Source organism: Pempheris klunzingeri, chromosome 13 (assembly GCF_042242105.1).
Source record: "Pempheris klunzingeri isolate RE-2024b chromosome 13, fPemKlu1.hap1, whole genome shotgun sequence".
NCBI lineage: Eukaryota > Metazoa > Chordata > Actinopteri > Acropomatiformes > Pempheridae > Pempheris > Pempheris klunzingeri.
In genome coordinates, this window is record NC_092024.1 from 20,782,447 (window position 1) to 20,802,339 (window position 19,893).

The following is a 19,893-nucleotide window of genomic DNA, read 5'->3' on the forward strand; positions in this document are numbered from 1 at the left end:
ATTCATCGGTAAAGAAAAACTATTTCAATGACTCTCAGTGCGAGTTCTGCAACCTGCAATGATCATGTTTTATTTTGTGTTGAATGTTTCTGAGTTTGTTAATGTTCATGTCTAAACTCTGATAAGTTCAAGATGTCACATGTGCATTAGAGTTATTTTACATTGATTTGCTGTCGCTTTAATTTAGTTATTTATGTCCTTTGTCTTTGCAGAACCAGAACATCCCATTACCGAACCAACAGTGAAGGTGCTTCCACCTTCACAAAAGGAGTGTCGAAACCAAAAAGACAATGAAAAGAGAAAGACCCTAGTTTGTGTGGCCAGTGAATTCTACCCAGACCATGTCAGCGTGTCCTGGCAGATCGGAGAGAAGGAAGTCACTGATGGAGTGGCAACTGACAGCGCTGCCCTGCGGAATGGCAAATATTACAGTATCACCAGCAGGCTGAGGGTCTCTGCCGAAGTTTGGTACGAACCCAGCAATAAATTCATATGCACTGTCAGCTTCTTCATCAATGAGACAACTAAGAAAAATTCTTCAGCTTTCATTCATGGTGAAAAAGGTATGTTCAAGTGGAAAACCTGATCTTTCTGCTATTGGAAATACACGTAAACGATCACCTGTCCTTGTCTAATCATTTTCTTATTTTTCTACCAGCTAAAGACACAAATGCCATGACGAGAGGTACGTTTATTGTTTTGTGGTTCAGTACACCTCAGTGCATCAATTCTACTGTGGTTATCATCGCCCAGAAAACGCAGTGTTGTACTTATCTGAAGAAAACACACTCATGGTTGTATTGATAAGTATACATGTGTGAACCAAGAGTAGCTGCAGATATAAACTGTGTCTACAAAGTGCAGTGGACGTTTCCTCTTTGAATCATGTCACTCAATCTGAATGATCTCTCTGCAGAGAAATATTTGAGGATCACACAGAGCGCCAAACTCACCTACAGTGTTTTTATCGTCAAGAGCAGCATCTATGGAGCCTTTGTGGCCTTTCTGGTGTGGAAGCTTCAGGTTTGTGCTACACAGTGAACCGTCTCTGACGCTTATCTTCTCTGATTTTATGCACTTGACATAAAAACAGGCCTCTAATAAGCTCTAATATGGGAATGAACGTGTGTTTTCTGTCTGTTGCAGGGTTCCAGTGGAAAGCAGAACTACTGAGAGTTGGGCTGAGGCCTGAACAATCGATTCCAGGAGATCAATACTGCTGGTTTCTGTAACTAAAGGTTGAAAACCTTGAAATTTCCACAAATGTATGTGTTGCATAAGACAATCGAAGTCTGCTAAAACAGATGAACAGTTCTGTGCATATTCTTGTTATAGTCATCAAGCTTTAGCATTACATTAATGTGAATACTTAAAATAATCATTCTGCATGTTTGTGGATGTGAATCGCTTGTTTGCTTAATGTTCTTCTCAATAAAAGTTATTCAGAGTATCTTGTCAATCTGCTTTTTTTGTTTTGTTATTTTCCTCACTGAGTTTTTCAGTGATTCTCATCACAGTAAAACTTTATTTACATTCAGGAGGTTGATCTTTATATCATACCATGCTAATGCCACAGTGCTTGATTCAAATAAGAAAGAATCAGGCAGATAAATCACTTTTGTCTGTTGCTTTAAATAGTTGCCAGCAGCGATTACATATAAGCAATAACCAGCCTTTCCCTCATCTCATGAGCTATTTTTAGCTGCTCACCCTCCAGCCTTTTTTGAGCAACTATTTTCCACCTCTGTACATAATGTTGAAACGTCTCAGCTCAGAAAACATTCACAAGCAGGTTCATTCGGGTCTTAAACAAGTTTTTCCGATGAGCAAACTGAGGTGTTAGGAAACTTTCTCCAGTGACAACTGATTGATAGATTAAATTCCAATGACTAATCTGTATTTTAACTTCACTTATTAAAATGGGTTTATAAAAGTCATATCTAATTTTTCCACTGTTGCTCCACTGAAAGAAGCTCATTACAGTTTCCATGCTCTTTATGAGTACAGAAGTTATTCCTGTAGTTCAGACAGTGTCAGTAGGAAAGTAACTGTAAGAGTGTGAGTCTAGAATATAACAACAGGAAATCGACCTTCTCATCTGTGTAAAGAAGAAGGTCAAAGCTGTTGTTGGTGAGAGAGACAAACCGGAGCTTGAAACCCTGCAGAGGAGCAGAGAGCGACAGCAGAGGAGAGGATGTGGTCACAGAGCAGCCTGCACATCGTTCTCTCTTCTCAGAAATAACGAAGGTGCGACCTTCCGCTTTACCACAACCTCCGGCTCCCAGAGTGCATCTGCATCTGTGCACCAACCCCCCCGCACTGCACATCTCTGAGCAAACAGCTGGGAAAACCTCCATATCTGTGTCAACTGACGCTCCACAGTCAATACAAGTGTGTGTTATATTACATACAGTGTCAGAAACCTTCACAGCAGCTGTTTACTGTGATCTGGTGCAGACATTTATGTTGACATGTAAATGTAATTGTTGTTGCAGTCACAGCTTCACCAGTAACGAATAATAAACAATAAAAACAGAGGTGTGTTTGACTGTAAACGTCTGTATAATTCATCTTCATGTCACTATTTATAATAAGACCCAGTATGTGACCATATTTGTTTTATCACTTTAAATATATCAAACCTGAGAGCATTCATATGTCAAACTGATTCACAGAAACTGGCTCATTCTGTTAACGCTCCTGCATCTGCAAACAAATCAGTAGGACAGAACCAGCTCATTTAAACTGCAGCAGCAGCCACAGTCCTTACACATATGAAAACTTGAAAATATTAGTCTGGTACAATATACTTCTGACATGGGGCTCATATCTGTGTGGTATAGTCAGCGTATGTTGGCAGTATGCCTCACTAATTTGGTTTGTGCATTTCAATCACAGATGTCTTTCAATGTAAAGCATGTTCAGTTTAATGAAATGTGCTACATAAATAAAATTGCCATTGCCATTTTGTATTGGACCTAAACTGGGCTGAGCCGAACCAGACGAGTGCAGGATGAAACCTCAGACCTGCTGCAGCACCCAAACTGTGGAGAGCGTCGTGCTGAGAGAAGGTCATGAACACTGAGGAGGCCGTTTTCAGCTTTGGTCCTCTGGTGTCATTAAAACCATCATTATGACAAATATGCTATGAACAACATTCATCGATACTGAAATAGAAGTATTCTTTTAAGAAATAGATACAAAGCCTTATAGTCTTATGATAGTTTTAATAGTTTTCTTTTTTTAACTCTCTTCCTTTGGATTTAAGGTCCGTGGACACTTTTAAAAAGCAGTCAAGACCTTTTCATTTAGACTAGTCTGCTGCTAATTTTACTAGTTTTGTAGTTATGTTGGTTTTGTTGTGTTTTATGTCAGTATGCATGCTGATATGCTTTATTTACCACAGGCGTCTCTGCTCCCGACAGGTGCTATATAGATAAAGAGATAGAGGCACGAGGGTTAAGAGCTGATATAGTAACAAATATAATCTCCACATCTGTGGCATCATGAGCTTTACTCACACTACACTAGCAAACTCCTGAACCTCCTGATGCTGCTTTAAGAGAAAGATGAAAAACTTTAAAGAGCAGACGTGCTGGCTCTCTTTTGGAGTCACCACCTCTACGTCTGTCTATATGAGTTTATACACTTCAGTAAACTAGGATACAAAGAAAACACCGGGCTCATATGTTCAGTTTAAAGCAGCTGAATGGCTATTTCACTTGTCATGTTGAACAACCCGTTGTGGTGCAAACCCAACATCAAGTCATGTGTATGATTCATATACAGTAAATCAAGAGTACACGAGCAAAGAAAATCCATTTCAAACTGAGCACTGAAGGAGCATCTACACCTTACACAATGCCCCAGCCCCAATGGACACAGTAGTGTACTGATGCTCTTGTGCAGGCATGTTGTGGTGCAGGTGGACCTGCCATGGATAACGTCAATGACAGCACCTTTTTTGTTTGAATGTCTAAGTCTAATGCTACTTACACAGCGGAAGTCAAGCTTGTTGAATTAATGTAAAACTCAGAATCTTGACAATTTTCCTACATTGTCGTCACTGGAGGGGTGACAACACTCGGCTCTTCACTGTGAGACTGTGAGTTCACATTTCATCAGTCTAAACTGCCCCTCAACGGCATCAGCACATTGTTAAACTCTATTGTATGTTAACATGCTCACATTCACCATGTTGGCATACACTTGTATGACGTAGGTAAAGATTATCATGCGATCAGATCACGGCGATGTGCCTGAAGCTCACCTTGGACTGGTGCCATCTGCTGGACAAACCTGCAACACAGCAGACAACAAGAACTGTTATACAATCAGGGGACAAACCCATGGACCTTGACTTCAAGTACTAGACCCTTGACAGACATTACAGTAAAATAGGAACTTAATATTACTTCTTATGGCAATTTATGACTGCAGTTCTAGATAAAAAATAAGGGCCTTAAATCCTAAACTGGGGCCCTGCTGGCTGGTCCAAAGTGGAGACTTAAATCTGCCTGAGGAGATGTGGCTCACTGAATCAGTGCCTGCTTTCATACTTTCCTACTTATTATCACCTCTTAAAACCCACTTTTACAGACTCGCCTTCATGTGATGTTGTCTTTTCATGTCCGTTTTAATGTCTTTTATCTCTTCTTGCCTTCTCACTACTGTTTTTGTCGTCTTTTTCTTTTGTTTTAAGTTGTTTGGCTTCACTGTTCAGCACTATGCTGTTACATAGTCCATCATCATTGGAGGGATTTTCTCCATGAATTGAGGAGCTAACTGAAAAACGTCTCAATGTTTCAACATCACATGACACTCCCTCGATCTGCTGCACTCGTCCACAGTAGTTCTTCCATTTCACAGCACACCAGCAGGAGGAGACACACTTCAATAATTTAAACAAACATGGACAACTTAGACCATCAATATCAAGGTGGTGTTATTTGCACTTCACACCTGCCCAGGACTTCAGCACAGTGTGCACACTCACACACACACACACACACACACATATATATATATATATATATATATATATATATCAAAACATTCAATCCCTGAATTGGGGCACGGTAAATATTTGTCTGCTGTATCCTACAGGCTCTGCCGAACTTTCAAGTGTGTCTTCATTTTTGGCCTCAGGAAAGTGCTGAGGAAAGCTGATGAAGTGACTGAGAACACAGATACCTACAGGCCCTATCACAAAAGGATTACACTCCCTAAATGACAACTGTGCAAAATATTTCATAGTGGCTTTTTTAAGTGGATTTTTGACAGACTGTCTCATACTCCATGTGGGGATTTATAAAATGCAAGAGCCCAAGTAGTTTTTACATCGGTAACAACTAACCTCGTCCTCCTGGGGTCCGCACTAAAATACAGTAACTTCTAATGGGCCCTGCGCTGATACTACAGGCAGCAGCCTACTGAATACAGTTATAGCAACATTTTCACCAACATCAAAACAAGGTAACATGTTTAAAAATGAAACTTTCTGTTATCACAACACTTGCTGTGGTGACTATTTATTTTTCCCACACCTGTTCCAGAATGTGAACTTTTGTGTATTTCAAAAATGTTTTCTTCATTTTTCTGAATCACTTGAACCAGCACTGTTTTGTATATTTTATTTTCACATTTGTGTGCTATCGTAATTTAACTGTGATACTAACAACTACTGCTACTACTACAATTTTTTATTCTTATTTTTTATTGTTTTATTCTATTATTCTTATTCTTCAAGGCAACAGGCATAATTCAACATTGGTAAGTTTGCCCAGTTGTGATTACCTTGTGAAATGATCCTTTATTTTTCTAAGTAACTCAGTGTTGGCTTTTGTCTTTAACACCTGAGCTGTCAACACCTGGTCCACTCTCCTGTCTTGAGTATATCAGTTTAGGCTAGACCATTTTTATTACTGAACCATTTTGCTAACTGTGTCTACAATGATTAAATAGGTATAGATTAAACTCAGTGGTGGCCTGTACACATTTTGATTAATGTCTTAACACCTTTGTGTTGTGCAGATAACTGTTAACTGACAAATAACTATGTTTCCAAGGGTGCTCAGAGTTTGTTTTGTTTTCATCTGCTAACACTAAGCTAACCTGGTAATCAGCTAAACTTATTCCAACATTAACGCTGGTTAGCCAAACTCTGAAATTAAACCAAACAAACTTTAATAAGTGGAGTATTTGAGCCAAGTCTCTGAATTGCTTTTCGTCTGAGGTCAATTATTCTTGTGTGTGAGTTAGAAGATGCTAACGGTACCGTTAGCTAGCTAGTTAGCTAAGCTAACAATTTACAACCTAGCTAGCTAACGCTAAATCGCTAAACTAGCAAGCTAGCGATTTAGCGGTAAAATCGCAGTTAGTTAACCTAATTTGTTAACTAAACGTTAACTAAGTAACGCGAGCCCTTAAATTGGCTTTACTGTATGTACTTGCCTCTGTCGCTAATCTTCTGGACATTTACCTGCTCACAAGATCTTCTGCTTTGCTCTTCTGTGTCACACACGGAGTTTACATTCATTTAAATAGAAAATGCACTTACGACAAAGTCAATGCAGCTCTAACCAAACAACTGTTTCTCACTTTCAATAGAGGAATGCATGTCATCCTGTTTTATCGGTCCTATTGATGCATTTTCTTTCTGTGTTTGCATAAAGTTAGTAGAGTCTGTTACACTCAGCTCATTAAACAGTCCACTGACTATGTTTGTATCTTGATGTAATAGTTTGATTGAACACTGTATATCTATACTGCTATTGTTAGGAGATGCCTTCTAAACAGCTGCTGTAAGAACTAAAATAATCAGCAACCCCATACAATTGATAATGATCACCTGATCAGTTGTATTGAGAAGTTTGGCTGGTCACTTCATCAGAGAGCACAATGTGTGTTTCCATAGCAACTCCATCTGCTGGCATTAAATAAATGGATGAGCAACAGACTTTAAGTTATTAAACGAGGACACAACTGAACTCCCAGTCAGCCCTGAAACAAAAAGAGAAATGCTGTTTAATAATCTGGGAGAATGAACTTCCTGGGTTAAATCTGAGGCTACAAGTCTGGTGTATAGTAGTCTAATATATGATAGTGTAACAGTCACAGAGGCATTTTTCTGCATCATGTGTACTTTTAAGTGACATATTCAATGCAGGACCTTCCTTGTATTTAAGTATTTTTATGTTACAGTATTGCTGCATTTACTCAATTAAATGATTTTACTGCTTTTTCCACTTTTCAATGAATATATGTGGAAATGGAATCAAATACTTGTGTGTATATGTATGTTCTCACATATTAAACCTGTTGGTGCTTAGAGAGATAATTAGGTTTTGTTTGTGCTGAGGATTTTAGCCACTGCGGGGTAATCCACAATCTGTTTATTGTTTTATTTGTACCTCATTTAATGTCTTTGTTTTTAGTGTATGTCCGTCTTTCCTTCCCTTTCGTCGCTTGTTTTTCCTCTTTTCACCTTTTCTTGTCTTCTCCTCCTTTTAACCTCTTTATCCTCTGACAGTATCTGTGCCTGACTGAGTCACCCATAACTGAATTGGAGCTCACTGGAGTGCACAACCCAAAGTCCGACGCCATGGAGGTGGAGCAGCTGCCCTACCCAAGACTGGCCCGCACAGTTCTCTTTGGATTAAAGCAAACCACAAGACCCCGTAACTGGTGTCTGAAAATTGCCTGTGGTCCATATCCTTTCTTACAGCTGGAAGTCAAGACAAACATTATACCTAACATACCATGAATATCATACCACTGTGCATATTTCTGTGTATATTTAATGTTTTTTTTTAGTTAAAAGGACATGTAGAACTTCCCCAATGACTTTCTACATGCCATTATCAGTCATAGTAGGTCCCCCTGGTATATGATATATGATTCACTTGAATGAATGATTGAATGTGAATGAATATGATCTCATCCTATGTGTTTAGACCTTAACCCCGTCCTCCACATGGTTGAATCTTTTGTCCGCATTAACGGCCTTGCTCAACTGTTACTCTCTGGGCATGTACGAGCCCTGCGGAGAGACCAGTCCCCACCTCGAAGTTAGTGTGACCCATGCACTCTTACATTACCTGCATCATGAATGGATAGTTTAAATGCAACTAACAGCTGTGTGTTCCTGCATCAACGTTCTTTCTCTCCATGAAAACACATGAGCAACACTGTTTAACACTATTCATCCCTGTTTCTATGATTGCAGCGTGGCTAGATCCCTCTGATGTGATCACGCATGTTTGCTGTTGTTTCCACTGTATGTTTCACTGTGCTTTTTTAATCACATAGGTGGTGGAGCATTTCATCTTTGGATACTTTGTAATCGAAATGCTGATCAAGATGGTATCCCTAGGATTCTTCGGCTACATCAGGAACAACTGGAATAAGTTGGACATCTTGGTCATCTGTGCAGAGTTAGTATCATGTTACCATGTTTTTTGAGAGCAGGGCTGTTGCAGACCTGATCAGTCTCTCATGATTTCATATTCAGTATTAAAATGAGCGTACATTTTTTTGATTTTCGTAAATGTAAGAACACAGAATTAAACTCCTCTTCCTGTCTCTGTCTGAATCTGCTCCCGCAGCTTGTTGAATTTCTGTCTAGTTTCCCTCGGCATCCTCCTGCCTTTCAGTCCAGTTCTCAGGCCACTGCGACTGATCAGCAGAGTACCAAGTAAGTAAACTATTATAGTATTTGATGAGATCATGTTAGTGTCAGTTTTAGTTTAGGCTGTGTCAGAACAGCAAGGATTCAAATATTTGGTCATTTCGGAGACTGTAGTTGTTCACCCTGATGTATAACGTGGTCCAAAACAACAAGCTGTGGATGAAATAATGTCAGACTGTCAATTATTATCAACCGCTGCACACAGACTGTAGATTCTAAGCTTACAAGGTCAATAGAGTTTGAAAGAAGGTCAGCTATCCATCATGTATGTTCTTCTGTGCAGGTATGCGAAACCTTGTGAAACAACTCGGTGGCATTATGTCCATGCTGGCAAACGTCCTCTTCCTCTACTTCTTTGTCATCCATGTCTTCGCCGTTGTGGGAGTCCAACTGTGGGCGGGGAAGCTGCTCAACCGCTGCTTCCTGGGAGAGGACATACCCACGTAAGGAAATTCCTCAGGCTGCTCTTCCAGTATTTGCATTTTTTCCAATTCTGTTCGATTGCTGTGATTTACAGTCCAAAATGTAAAAAAAAAAAAAAGAAACACACAAGGGAATGCTTAATATCTGCTATAGTGTTTTTGTATTAAAAAATAACATGAGGAGTGAATCAATCATCTTAATCCTCATAAATTAAAAATGTGTTAATTGACTAATTGATTAATTGACTAATTGTTTATGCTATACTGTAATTTATTGCATTTGCTTAATCTAGCAAAACACTTTAGATAATATCATGATCTTGTATAAGAGAATGTAAGAATGCTTTCCCAATTTCATTATGTAAAAAATTCCAGACAAACAATCAGATTTTTTGAAGTGATTGTGTCGATAATGACATCAAATAAATGCATGAAATGTCATGTGATGTGTAACAGAGTTGTAGTATGTTAATTAGCTTATTAATGCTGCATTTTACAAACAGTCCTGCATACTGTTTTTTGGACATCAGGTTTTTGTATGTCTTAATACAGTACATTTCTCAATTTTTGACTCAGCTGTGTATCAGTGTGTCACTACTATGGTTCACTGTATATAAATTGTATATTCTAAACACACACAAAAAACTTGTCAAGTGAAATCTTAAAGCTATCTAACAGCTCTATAGTGAATCAGTTCTAGTGTGTGTAAGCTGGTATCGTTATTTTTCTATCCAGAATGTACAACGTGTCCTTGAGTTCATTCTACATGACCAAGTACAATGAAAGATCCCCATTCATCTGTGCTCCTGACAACGACACCGGGACGCTGCACTGCCACGATGTTCCACCTTACAGAGTGGGTGGGGAAACCTGCTCATTACCTGCTCCCCACCGTGCTTCAGCTGCAAGTGTGCTAGTCCCTACAGTGGAGGGGACCAGTGCTAACGGCTGCGTGAACTGGAACGTGTTCTACAACACATGTCGGACCGGGGATCGAAACCCTCACATGGGAAATGTCAATTTTGACAACATCGGCTTCTCCTGGCTGGCCATATTCCAGGTAAGAGGGCAGAAGTACATTTGGATGAGGACATGTGGAGCAGGGGGTTACCAATATCTGGAAGAGGGCTCATTTGGACCCTGAAATGATCTGATGACTGATCCCAGATCCTGTACTTTCACACTTAACTAAACTTGTTTGGACCTATGAATGGGTTTTGGGCAGGAGAACACATCATTAGTCTTTGTTGTGAAGTTTTGATTTACTTTTCTTGTTTCGTTGTTCACTATGTTTGAACTAAGATCCAATTTATATGATATTAAAATATTGCCTGATAGTAATATTTCATTTTTATCACTGTGTCTCTGTCTACTCCCAGGTTGTCACACTGGAAGGATGGACGGAGATCATGAATTATACTATTGATGCTCAATCCCTCTGGACTTGTGCATTTTTCATAGTCGTCACCATTGTAAGCAGCCACTTGTCTTTGTTTTATTGAACTACCTTACTATTTGACCACACACTGTACACATGTCTCAAAGTTAGGTTTTGGTGTTTTTCCTTACTGGTAAATTTTGGCTCTGTTTGACATACTGATCTTTAAAGTTGATTGGATAACTTCAGAGATAACTATGAAAATCCAACAGCAGCAGCAAATTACACTGAAATTTTAGTTAAGATTTGGGCCAAAATATCAGGCCCAATGTTACATGCAGCAGGGCTTTTGTTTTAATCCAACCCAAGTCGGACCCCTGCAGCTTTTAATGAATACAGAATCAATAAAATGTTAATCTATGACCTGCTTCTTTAAAAATATCCTAACTTCTGTGGAAGCCTGATTTCAGGGCTCATGTTCCTGGTGCAATTTCAAACTTGCTCTAAATAGCCAATGCTTACTTCCCCGACCAGATGGGCTCCTTCATCATAATGAACGTATGTGCAGTCATCATCGCCACCCAGTTCTTGGAGAACACTGACATGGATGCAGAAGAGCTGTGTATCAACCCTGATTGGACCACAGCGATCTATAACCAGTTAACTTCCTGCTGGACGAACTTCCCCGGACTCATGTCAGTATAGGCTGCATGTGCAACGTACATGTAGCACTTCAGACTCTTTGTGTTTGAGGTCAAAATTGCAGTGTGTAACATTATTCCTTTGAGCAAATCATGCAAAAATAATTGTCAGGCTGAAAGTAGATGATGTAGATTTATTAGATCAGTTTCACATAATTGAGTTTGCATCAGTTCATTTGTATCTCTCTGCATAAAACCCCCAAAATGTTGAGAATCGATTTCTAAGTGGTGCATTCAAAAGCAAACAAGCCTAAAAACACACACAAACCTCCCAGAACAAAACATTATTTCTTAACTCTCTTGCTTAATTTCCAGTTATTTACTGTCATTCATGTCTTGTCCTTTTACCAAAGATGTCGTACCACGGTGCACCCTAACGACAGTAACACAAGGAATCCTGTCGTGGTGAGTCTACTCAACACTGTTCGACAGCACTAACAGTACCAGCATTGTTGCCTCATGAGCAAGGGGTCACTGAACCAACTCCCCCATCCTCCAGGTTCACACCTTGAAACAACTCCAGGCAAAGGTTGAGACAGCTGTCAACAGTAAATACTTCAAGCAAGGGATCATGCTTGTGGTTTTTCTCAGTGTTGTCACCTTGGCCGTTGAGCACCATGGACAGGTGAGGAGCAAAATATGTCTGTTTGTACATTTCAGTCGTGTAAGGAGATTGATAGACCTGAGCAGGTGAAGCGCTCAGAGCTAAAATGGATCCGTTGCAAAGATAGCAGTTTGATGACTTTTCTTTCTTGCTCACTTTGTATTGATTTCTTTTCTTATTGTTCTTACTTGTCCCCTCTTTGCATTTGCCCTTTCTCTTTCCATCTCCATCCCTCTTTCCTCTGTCCTTTTTGCTGTCTAACTTTATTTCTTTTCATCTTCTCTTCCTACAGCCCAAGGAGTTGACAACGGTGATGAAGATCAGTAACTGGCTCTTCACGGCTATATTTGTTTTGGAGTTTGCAGTAAAGCTGTTCTCTCTCCAAATGCTGTACTTTAAGGACCGAAACAACACCCTTGACTTTTTCATTGTGGTCGTCAGGTGATATGATCTCATTCAGTCTGAATTTTGACCTCAACTAATTGCTTTGTCTTGCAAGATGTGCCATCATTTAAATTCTCGTTATATGCATATTCCATTGTTTGGGTTTCAGCTCTAATTGGAGCCACCCATTTTATCTTTTGACCACGGCACACAAGAACTGTGCAGGTGTTCAGCAAAAGCTATGACTCGTTTTGACACAGACTCAGCAGTGTTAGACCTTTACAACAGTGCTCTGATTAAGGCACAAGCCAGCACTGCTAACTAGTATTAGTAACAGGCTCAGCGTTGGTAATATTAGGACAGTACAACCTATAACTTCAGCATGCAGCATTTTAAATACATGGTTGCATTTGTCAGACAGAAGACACCTACAGCGTATTAAAATTAGTTTGTTCTTGGTTTTCAGTATGGTTGAGGTAACTGCCGGTAGTGATGGCAGTTTGTCAGTTCTCCGTGGATCTCGTCTGCTGCGGTTTGTGAGGCTGATTTACTACTTTCCCTACCTGAAGGCTCAGCTGTCAATACTGAAGAGGACTATGAAAGAGGCAACCTCACTCTGCATGCTACTGCTGTTTGTCACTTTCGTTTTTAGGCATGTACATGCATGCGTGCACACAAATCCTCCCTTACCAAGAAAACCCGAGCGGTATTCTATTACTGTAATGATTATCACTTGTGAGATGCATACATTTCAGTGATTCTGACTGCTTTTCCTTGGTTCTTTGCAGTTTACTGGGTATGCACCTGTTTGGTGGCAACAACACGATCACTCACAAAAACCCCTTTGACTCGTTACTATGGTCAATGGTCACTGTGTTCCAGGTTAGTTTTTGACTTCTTAATTTGTGCTATTGTCATTGTATTCCAGCGGCATTCAATTTGTGCCTAAATCACTGTAAATGTCTGTGTTACTGTCTTTCCAGACTCTGACACAGGAGGACTGGAATCTGGTGCTATACAACACCATGACTTCTTCCTCCCCGTGGGCTGCGCTCTACTTTACTACTGTCATCGTTTTTGGAAAACACGTTATTCTTAATATTCTTGTGGGCATAGTGGTCCAGAGCTTCCAGGCTAGGGTAAGGACCACTGATATGTTTCAGAATTCATTGAAAAGCACACCCAATGTGGCTCTTGAGCATGGCACACTTAAACACTTGTATGCACACCTATGCCGAAGTCTATTTCCTGTCATTTCAGCGCTCCTCAGGCACGAATCAAGACCTACCTATACATCCAGTGGAATCCATGAATCAAGATAACCAAGCCACTGGAACAGACCCTGCAAATCCAACAACCAAACAGGACAACGTCAGTGTGAGTCTTTTTTTACACACAGTAATATGGCAGAAAGTGATGTGATCAAAGCTGCTTTGGGATGATTAGTCATTGTCCCTCAATTATTGATAGCATAATGGAGGGACTTGATTCCTATTTTGTTGGTGTACTATACCTCTACAGTGTTGCTAGTGGGTCTTTTACTGTAAGTATTTGTTCAGGCTTTGATTAAAGAGAGGTGATGATGTGTGACTATTTCCCCCTACAGAGATGTTTGAACTGCATCGACAAACCTATCCGCTGGTTCAAACAACATGAAGATTGGTCATTGTTCATGTTTTCGCCACAAAACAAGTAAGTCTCAAACACACACACACACACACACACACAGCTAATTAATTGTAATCTCTTGTCATATAGATAGATAGAAATATATTCAAAATATACATAAAATGTTTGTTTGAGTGGCTGTTCTACTTCCTAATAAGAGGAGGCAATAAATGCATCAATGGATTTTAGTTATTTGTATCATTTTCGACTGATCCTGATAATAATAACTAGCACAAAATGTATAATAAAGTAATGATCTGACAATGCAGGTGCGTGAGGAGTGGGTGGAAGCCAACTGGCCTCACCAGGGTTGGGTTGCACCAGCAAGTTGTAAATCCATTACTTAGTTTGTGTGTTAAGGCCTTCCTAGGTTTTTGTGACTGCTAGCTAGTTTCAAACTAGTGTTATGAAACATCAGGTTGTGTCATTAAAATATAAGAAGTGTGTCTACTGCAGCACTGCCCAGTCAAAAAGCAATTGACAAGAAAAGCTAATTCAGTTTGATAGTGAAAGTGTGTGTGTGTGTGTTTGTTTAGGTTCCGTCTACTTTGCCAACGTATTGTCAGTCGCACGTGGTTTGACAACATGATTCTACTCTTCATCCTCCTGAGCTGTATCGCCATTGCTGTGGAGAGGCCTGGAATAGACCCTACAAGTGTGGTGAGGCACACATACATCCAACCTGCAATTGTTATTGCACTGGAGAGGGATGTACAGTAAACCCTCAACGAGCCCCAAGACACACAATGACCTATCAGACAAATAAATATAGACAGATACACACACAAACAAATAATATGTAATGTGAGTTTGACTATATGTGATAAGATAAGTTGATAATGAATCTCACTCTGCCCTTTAGGAGCGATGGATCCTGACTGTATCCCGTTACCTGTTTTCAGTTGTCTTCATGATTGAGATGTTTGTTAAGGTAAACATCAGTTTAATCATGGGGGTTGGATGGTTATGTGAGATTGGAATAATATTCACTGAAATGTTATTATCAAACATTCATTTAAGTTTGGACGGGGATGACCATTTTAACAGTGCTTAAACATTATTACAATTTTGGATCAACCGCTTTAAATATTCTCTTATTATGAGATTGTCTGTTGATATTTAGACGTGTTTCAAAGAATCCACAACAGTGTCCATTTGTTTTCATGTATTTTTGCTGTAACACCAGGTTGTGGCTGCTGGTTTCCTGTTTGGGAAGGAGACCTACTGCCGGGACACCTGGAATGCCATGGATGGTTTGCTGGTGATTCTGTCTATAGTTCACATGGTTTTCGATGTGTTCTTTCGTGGTAAAGGTAACATGCTGGGCATGATCAAAGTATTACGTCTGCTGCGAACACTTCGCCCGCTGAGGTAAATCTTTTATTTGTGTGCACACATAGATGTTTGTTTTCTGTTTTGTGCTTGAGTCTGTGTACCGTTTGTGTGCAAGCATTAAACCATATTTCATATTTTACGCCTGTGGGTACATGTGCTGCCTCTGACAAACATCTGTTTGTTTGTGTTTGTGTGATCCAGAGTGATCAAGCGAGCTCCAAAACTGAAGCTGGCCATGGAAGCTTTGATCACCTCGATGAAACCCCTCAGAAAGATCGTCCTCATTTGTTTAGCCTTCTTCCTTTTCTATAGCATCCTCGGTGTTCAGGTTGGCATTCAGACACATGTAGTTTTTACCCTTACTGACAATCAAGCTATGAACATGAACAACGTGACCCGTGGCCAGATGTTAGCTAAGTGCTCATGGGAAACACATCTGTTGAGAATGTACTCCTCTTATTCAACTGTAACATCCCACTAGCTGCGATGCAGTTGACATGATGTCAGGATGATGGTAAAATAACACTACTGACACTCTGTCTCACACAAACACTGCAGTTGTTCAAAGGGAAGTTCTTCTACTGTGTGGGCAAGGACACAAGAAACATCACCAACAAGGCCGAATGTCTGTCTGCCAACTATCACTGGGAACGAAAGGTGTTCAACTTTGACAACCTTCCTCAGGTACGGACACAGTAGCATTCATGTTGGCACAATCCTCAAACACAAAGCTAACAAGGTAGAATTTAGGAACCAGAAATCGAGGAGGATATTCATGCTATCGAGCCAAGTGATTTATCTTGATTTTGTATATTTTGTCAGTGTACATTTTGGCATAACCATGTAGAGGCTGCATGTACATATTACAATATCTCTGAATGATCTTGAAAAGTTGGATTGCATTTCCCAGAAAGACGGCATCAGTGTAACTTGATAAAAACATTCTCCATAATTCAGTGGCCACAAGTCGTACTTTCTTAACATTTTGCACAATTTGTCCTGCTCAAAGGCTCAATGTCCTTGGACAGATTTGAGATATTCTCCTAAAATCACAGTCAGCCAATCAGCACGATTACCTGATCTATCACCGTGTGTATTTTGATGCAGATGTGGATCCAGATGCAGATTAAAAACTAAACCAAAACATGCCCTATTATTACGGGGACAAATAAAGAGAATTTAGAGGTGCTGGATGAGGTTTACGCTCTCTCAGTGCTTTCTATATTATTTCAAAAAATAAATCATAATCAGCTAACTAATTAATTTGTACACTGTAACAAAAGTTAGGAACTAATAATATCAAAATCTGGAAAATCATTGTGTGTTGACTTAACTGTTTTTTTTCTGTGCTTCCCATTCAGGCTCTGATGTCCATTTTTGTGATGTACTCCAAAGATGGCTGGGTAAACATCATGCAAGATGGACTGGATGCTGTGGGAGTAGACCGACAGGTTTGTATGCAATATGCTGAATTTATGCTTTTGCACAGTTATATATGGTGAAGAAACAAAAGGATAATGTAGACATGATGTTTATCGTGCTGGATTACACAATTCAAGAGTGTCAGGGGTCTTTAAAGTCATTTTCTTATGGTACAGGGAACTATAGGCTGCCTGGAAATTTGAAAACGGATAAGAAAGTAAATGTCTCTTTTCTTCTCCGCTCTTCTTCTCTCAGCCTGTGAGGAACCACAACAAATGGATGCTTCTTTTTTTCATTCCCTTCATGGTTATGAGCTTCTTTCTGCTCGACACGTTTATCGGTGTGATGGTGGAGGCTTTCCATGACTGCCAGCAGGAACAAAAGAGAAAAGATGCAGAGCTACTACGACAGCGTGGACCAGAAATGCTTGACCAGGGTGGTGGTAAGGAGGATGGAGGGGCTCGTTGGGGTCTATTTTTTCAGAAAGTTGCCTTTCAGAGTTTGAAAAACAAAAGAGAAGACATCATGTCGACATCTTTGTGTGTTGGTGTGCATGTGATGTTACAGACCCTGAGGAGCTGGAGTATTGGAGACACTACTCACCCATGCGTCAAGCTGTCTTCAGACTGTGTAACAGCTCAATGCTGGACCTCTTCATGACTGCCATCATTATCATCAACGTCCTGATAATGGCCATTGAGCATTATAATCAGCCTGAGGTAATGCACACACACACACACACACACAGATGCAATCACTGTTGCAAACTTAGACTCCCACTCCCACTCTGAGGCAATAGACATAAACCTGTGTGTGTGTGTGTGTGTGTGTGTGTGTGTGTGTGTGTGTGTGTGTGTGTGTGTGTGTGTGTGTGTGTGATCAGTACATCGGGCAGATTACGGAGTATTCTTTCTACGCGTTCACCGTCATCCTGGTCATGGAAATCGTGCTGAAGATTGTGGCATTCGGCGTAAAGAGGTTCAGAAAAAGCAGGTAACTACTAGAATAACAAAGAAGTTAATTTCCTTATTTTCTTTTACTATATTGTATATTATATTGTAGATGCATTAAGTGCTACATGACGTTTGTGTGTGTGTGTTTAGTTGGAATCTGCTGGATCTCCTTATTGTTGGGACTTCCATCATCAGCATCCTTCTCGCAGAGTTGAAAATGGCGAATGCCATCCCCAATCCCAGCATCCTGAGAGTCTTGAGAGTACTCAGATTAGCAAATGGTATATTCACACAAAAGACACAGCGATTTATACTAAACGTGTGTGTGTGTTGTCCCTGCACATATAAAAAGTTTTTTATGTCTCTCCTCAGTGCTGAGGGCGAAAAAGATTAGAGTTCTGCTGAAAACCATTATTAAAACGCTGGCACATGTAAGTAGCAGCAATGAGGCATTGATTTTTGCCTTATTTTGGTTTTCCTGATTTCCTGATTTTACAGTATCTACATTGTAGTGTTTGCTGTACAGGTGACCTAAAGTGCATTTTTATTCCAGGTTGGAAGTATGTGTTTGCTCTTCATGTTCTTCTTTTTTATCTACGCTGCACTGGGAGTGGAGCTCTTTGGCAGGCTAGGTCAGTCACACTGGTAGCAGGACAGATATATAGACACAGTCTTAGTGTATACGATCATGGTCTCAGAGCTGATGCCATATTTTAACAGTATCCACATTGTTAACGAGGAAACAAGAAAGCCTTTAATTAAACCTCAAGGAGTAGCCTGCCACTGGAGGCAGCATAGTGAACACCACAGCCAACCCAGAGCATCATTAGCCCATTGTGATTTTAACTAATGCCTTTAGAAAATGATGATGGGCTAAAAAACATTTGTCGTCAACACGGAGAACCATTCTGCTAAATCTGAAGTTGACATTTTATTTTTGTGGATAAATAAACTGTGTGTGCTCGATTCTTAGTTGTTGACTCAAACAACATCTGTATGTCTGTGTTGTGTGTATCTGTGTTCATCAGAGTGCACCCCCGACTACCCTTGTGTGGGCTTGAATCGCCATGCCAACTTCCACCATTTTGGGATGGCCCTGCTCACACTCTACCAAATATGCACCGGAGACAACTGGAGTGGGATCATGAAAGTATGCACACACTCATACAAGCTGTATACATAAAACCAGTTATGTGAGGGACAACTTCAACCTGTGTAGGTTTCTTATAGTATAATTAATAATGGGTTAATTACAATGAATTATCTTAACGGAGTAGTTCTTTCAACAAAAGAACACAAATCTTCTCAGGAAACCATTAGCAAATCACAGACTGAGAAAAATGGAGCATTATAATAATGTTGTATCTTTCACACAAAACAACTGAGATCAGATTTTGTAATGCAGCCTCTCTACTCTGTGTGCCAGTCGTTGTTGAATCTCTCTGTCTCTCTCTCAAGGACACACTGAGGAAGTGCCGTCCAGGTGATGAAGGTTGTTCAAGCCACCTGTACTGGATCGCTCCCATCACCTTAATCACCTTTGTGGTAATGGCTCAGTTTGTGCTGGTGAACCTGGTGGTGGCAGCAATCATGCAGGCTCTGGAGGACAGCAACAAGGTATACTGACTACAAATGCACAGACCAAGAAAGCATCTAATTCAAAGTAAATTCAGATAACAGTCAGAACTTGGTCTCTTACTATACCACTAGGACAATATTCACTAACAGTAAAAGTGAAAAGTTGCACATCAGAATTGTCTGTGATCAAAAAGCTAAACAGGAGCACGTCTCTCCAGTGACAGTGTCCTTGTTAGTCTGAAGAATCCTCTGAAAAATAGTTCCCATAAAAAACAATACATTGTATTTGGTGGATTATCCAACCCTTTAAACCTCAGCCCCACTGTAAAAACACAACTTTTAGAGAATTTAAGTTCTGACATTGAGACCGACTTGCCAGTGTAAGAGAAGAATATTTTGATAATTCAGGTCGCCTCTACTAACTCCTGTCCCCCCTCGGAGGAGGAAGAGCTGCAGGCCATAGAGGAGGGGAGACCGGAGGCTCCTTCTCCGACCTCATCAGCATAGAGGGACCACAGAAAGTGACACAAACATGATTTTCTATTTCTTTCTTTATTTGTATTCTTGTGAGGATTTTTAAAGCCAATTTTTCCTTTTGGGGGGCGAATGATTTGACTTTTGTAAACCATGTGAATGTATATAGTTATTATAGTATTAGATAGTAAGTAACAGTAGTACGAATAGTAATAGTATATAGTACTAATAGTATATAGTAGTAAATGGTAGTAATAGTATATAGTACTCAGTAGTACTGTACTA

The 19,893-nt window shown here is 40.0% G+C and overlaps 2 protein-coding genes across 4 annotated transcripts in view; both read left to right on the plus strand.

The window, feature by feature from the left end:
• Window positions 1-1,450, plus strand: part of LOC139211607 (M1-specific T cell receptor beta chain-like) — a 40,590-nt gene extending 39,140 nt beyond the window's left edge. For all 3 annotated transcript variants that reach the window (XM_070841877.1, XM_070841876.1, XM_070841875.1), the window contains 4 exons: window positions 213-563; window positions 659-685; window positions 917-1,023; window positions 1,147-1,450. In XM_070841877.1, the coding sequence (XP_070697978.1) occupies window positions 213-563; window positions 659-685; window positions 917-1,023; window positions 1,147-1,173 (512 nt within the window). In that variant the 3' untranslated portion in view covers window positions 1,174-1,450. The remainder of the gene's footprint in view (window positions 1-212; window positions 564-658; window positions 686-916; window positions 1,024-1,146) is intronic.
• A 6,153-nt stretch (window positions 1,451-7,603) lies between these two features.
• Window positions 7,604-19,641, plus strand: LOC139212010 (voltage-dependent T-type calcium channel subunit alpha-1I-like). The gene is made up of 30 exons (XM_070842451.1): window positions 7,604-7,645; window positions 7,956-8,069; window positions 8,311-8,435; window positions 8,607-8,695; window positions 8,973-9,132; window positions 9,847-10,171; window positions 10,491-10,583; window positions 11,024-11,184; window positions 11,544-11,595; window positions 11,690-11,815; window positions 12,087-12,235; window positions 12,967-13,060; window positions 13,162-13,317; window positions 13,439-13,555; window positions 13,785-13,870; window positions 14,383-14,506; window positions 14,709-14,777; window positions 15,033-15,217; window positions 15,383-15,509; window positions 15,740-15,865; window positions 16,543-16,632; window positions 16,859-17,066; window positions 17,171-17,322; window positions 17,487-17,596; window positions 17,707-17,837; window positions 17,929-17,987; window positions 18,110-18,188; window positions 18,585-18,706; window positions 19,015-19,173; window positions 19,543-19,641. The coding sequence occupies exons 1-30, from the start codon at window positions 7,604-7,606 to the stop codon at window positions 19,639-19,641; spliced, it is 3,729 nt and encodes a 1,242-aa protein (XP_070698552.1).
• The last annotated feature ends 252 nt before the right edge of the window (window positions 19,642-19,893 follow it).

Excerpts from the sequence above, each read along its gene's own strand:
- LOC139212010 (XM_070842451.1), top strand. The coding sequence starts at position 7,604 with ATGGAGGTGGAGCAGCTGCCCTACCCAAGACTGGCCCGCACA. Across the intron at positions 11,816-12,086 it reads CCGTTGAGCACCATGGACAG|CCCAAGGAGTTGACAACGGT; the intron begins GTGAGGAGCAAA and ends CTCTTCCTACAG. Across the intron at positions 14,778-15,032 it reads TGATTGAGATGTTTGTTAAG|GTTGTGGCTGCTGGTTTCCT; the intron begins GTAAACATCAGT and ends CTGTAACACCAG.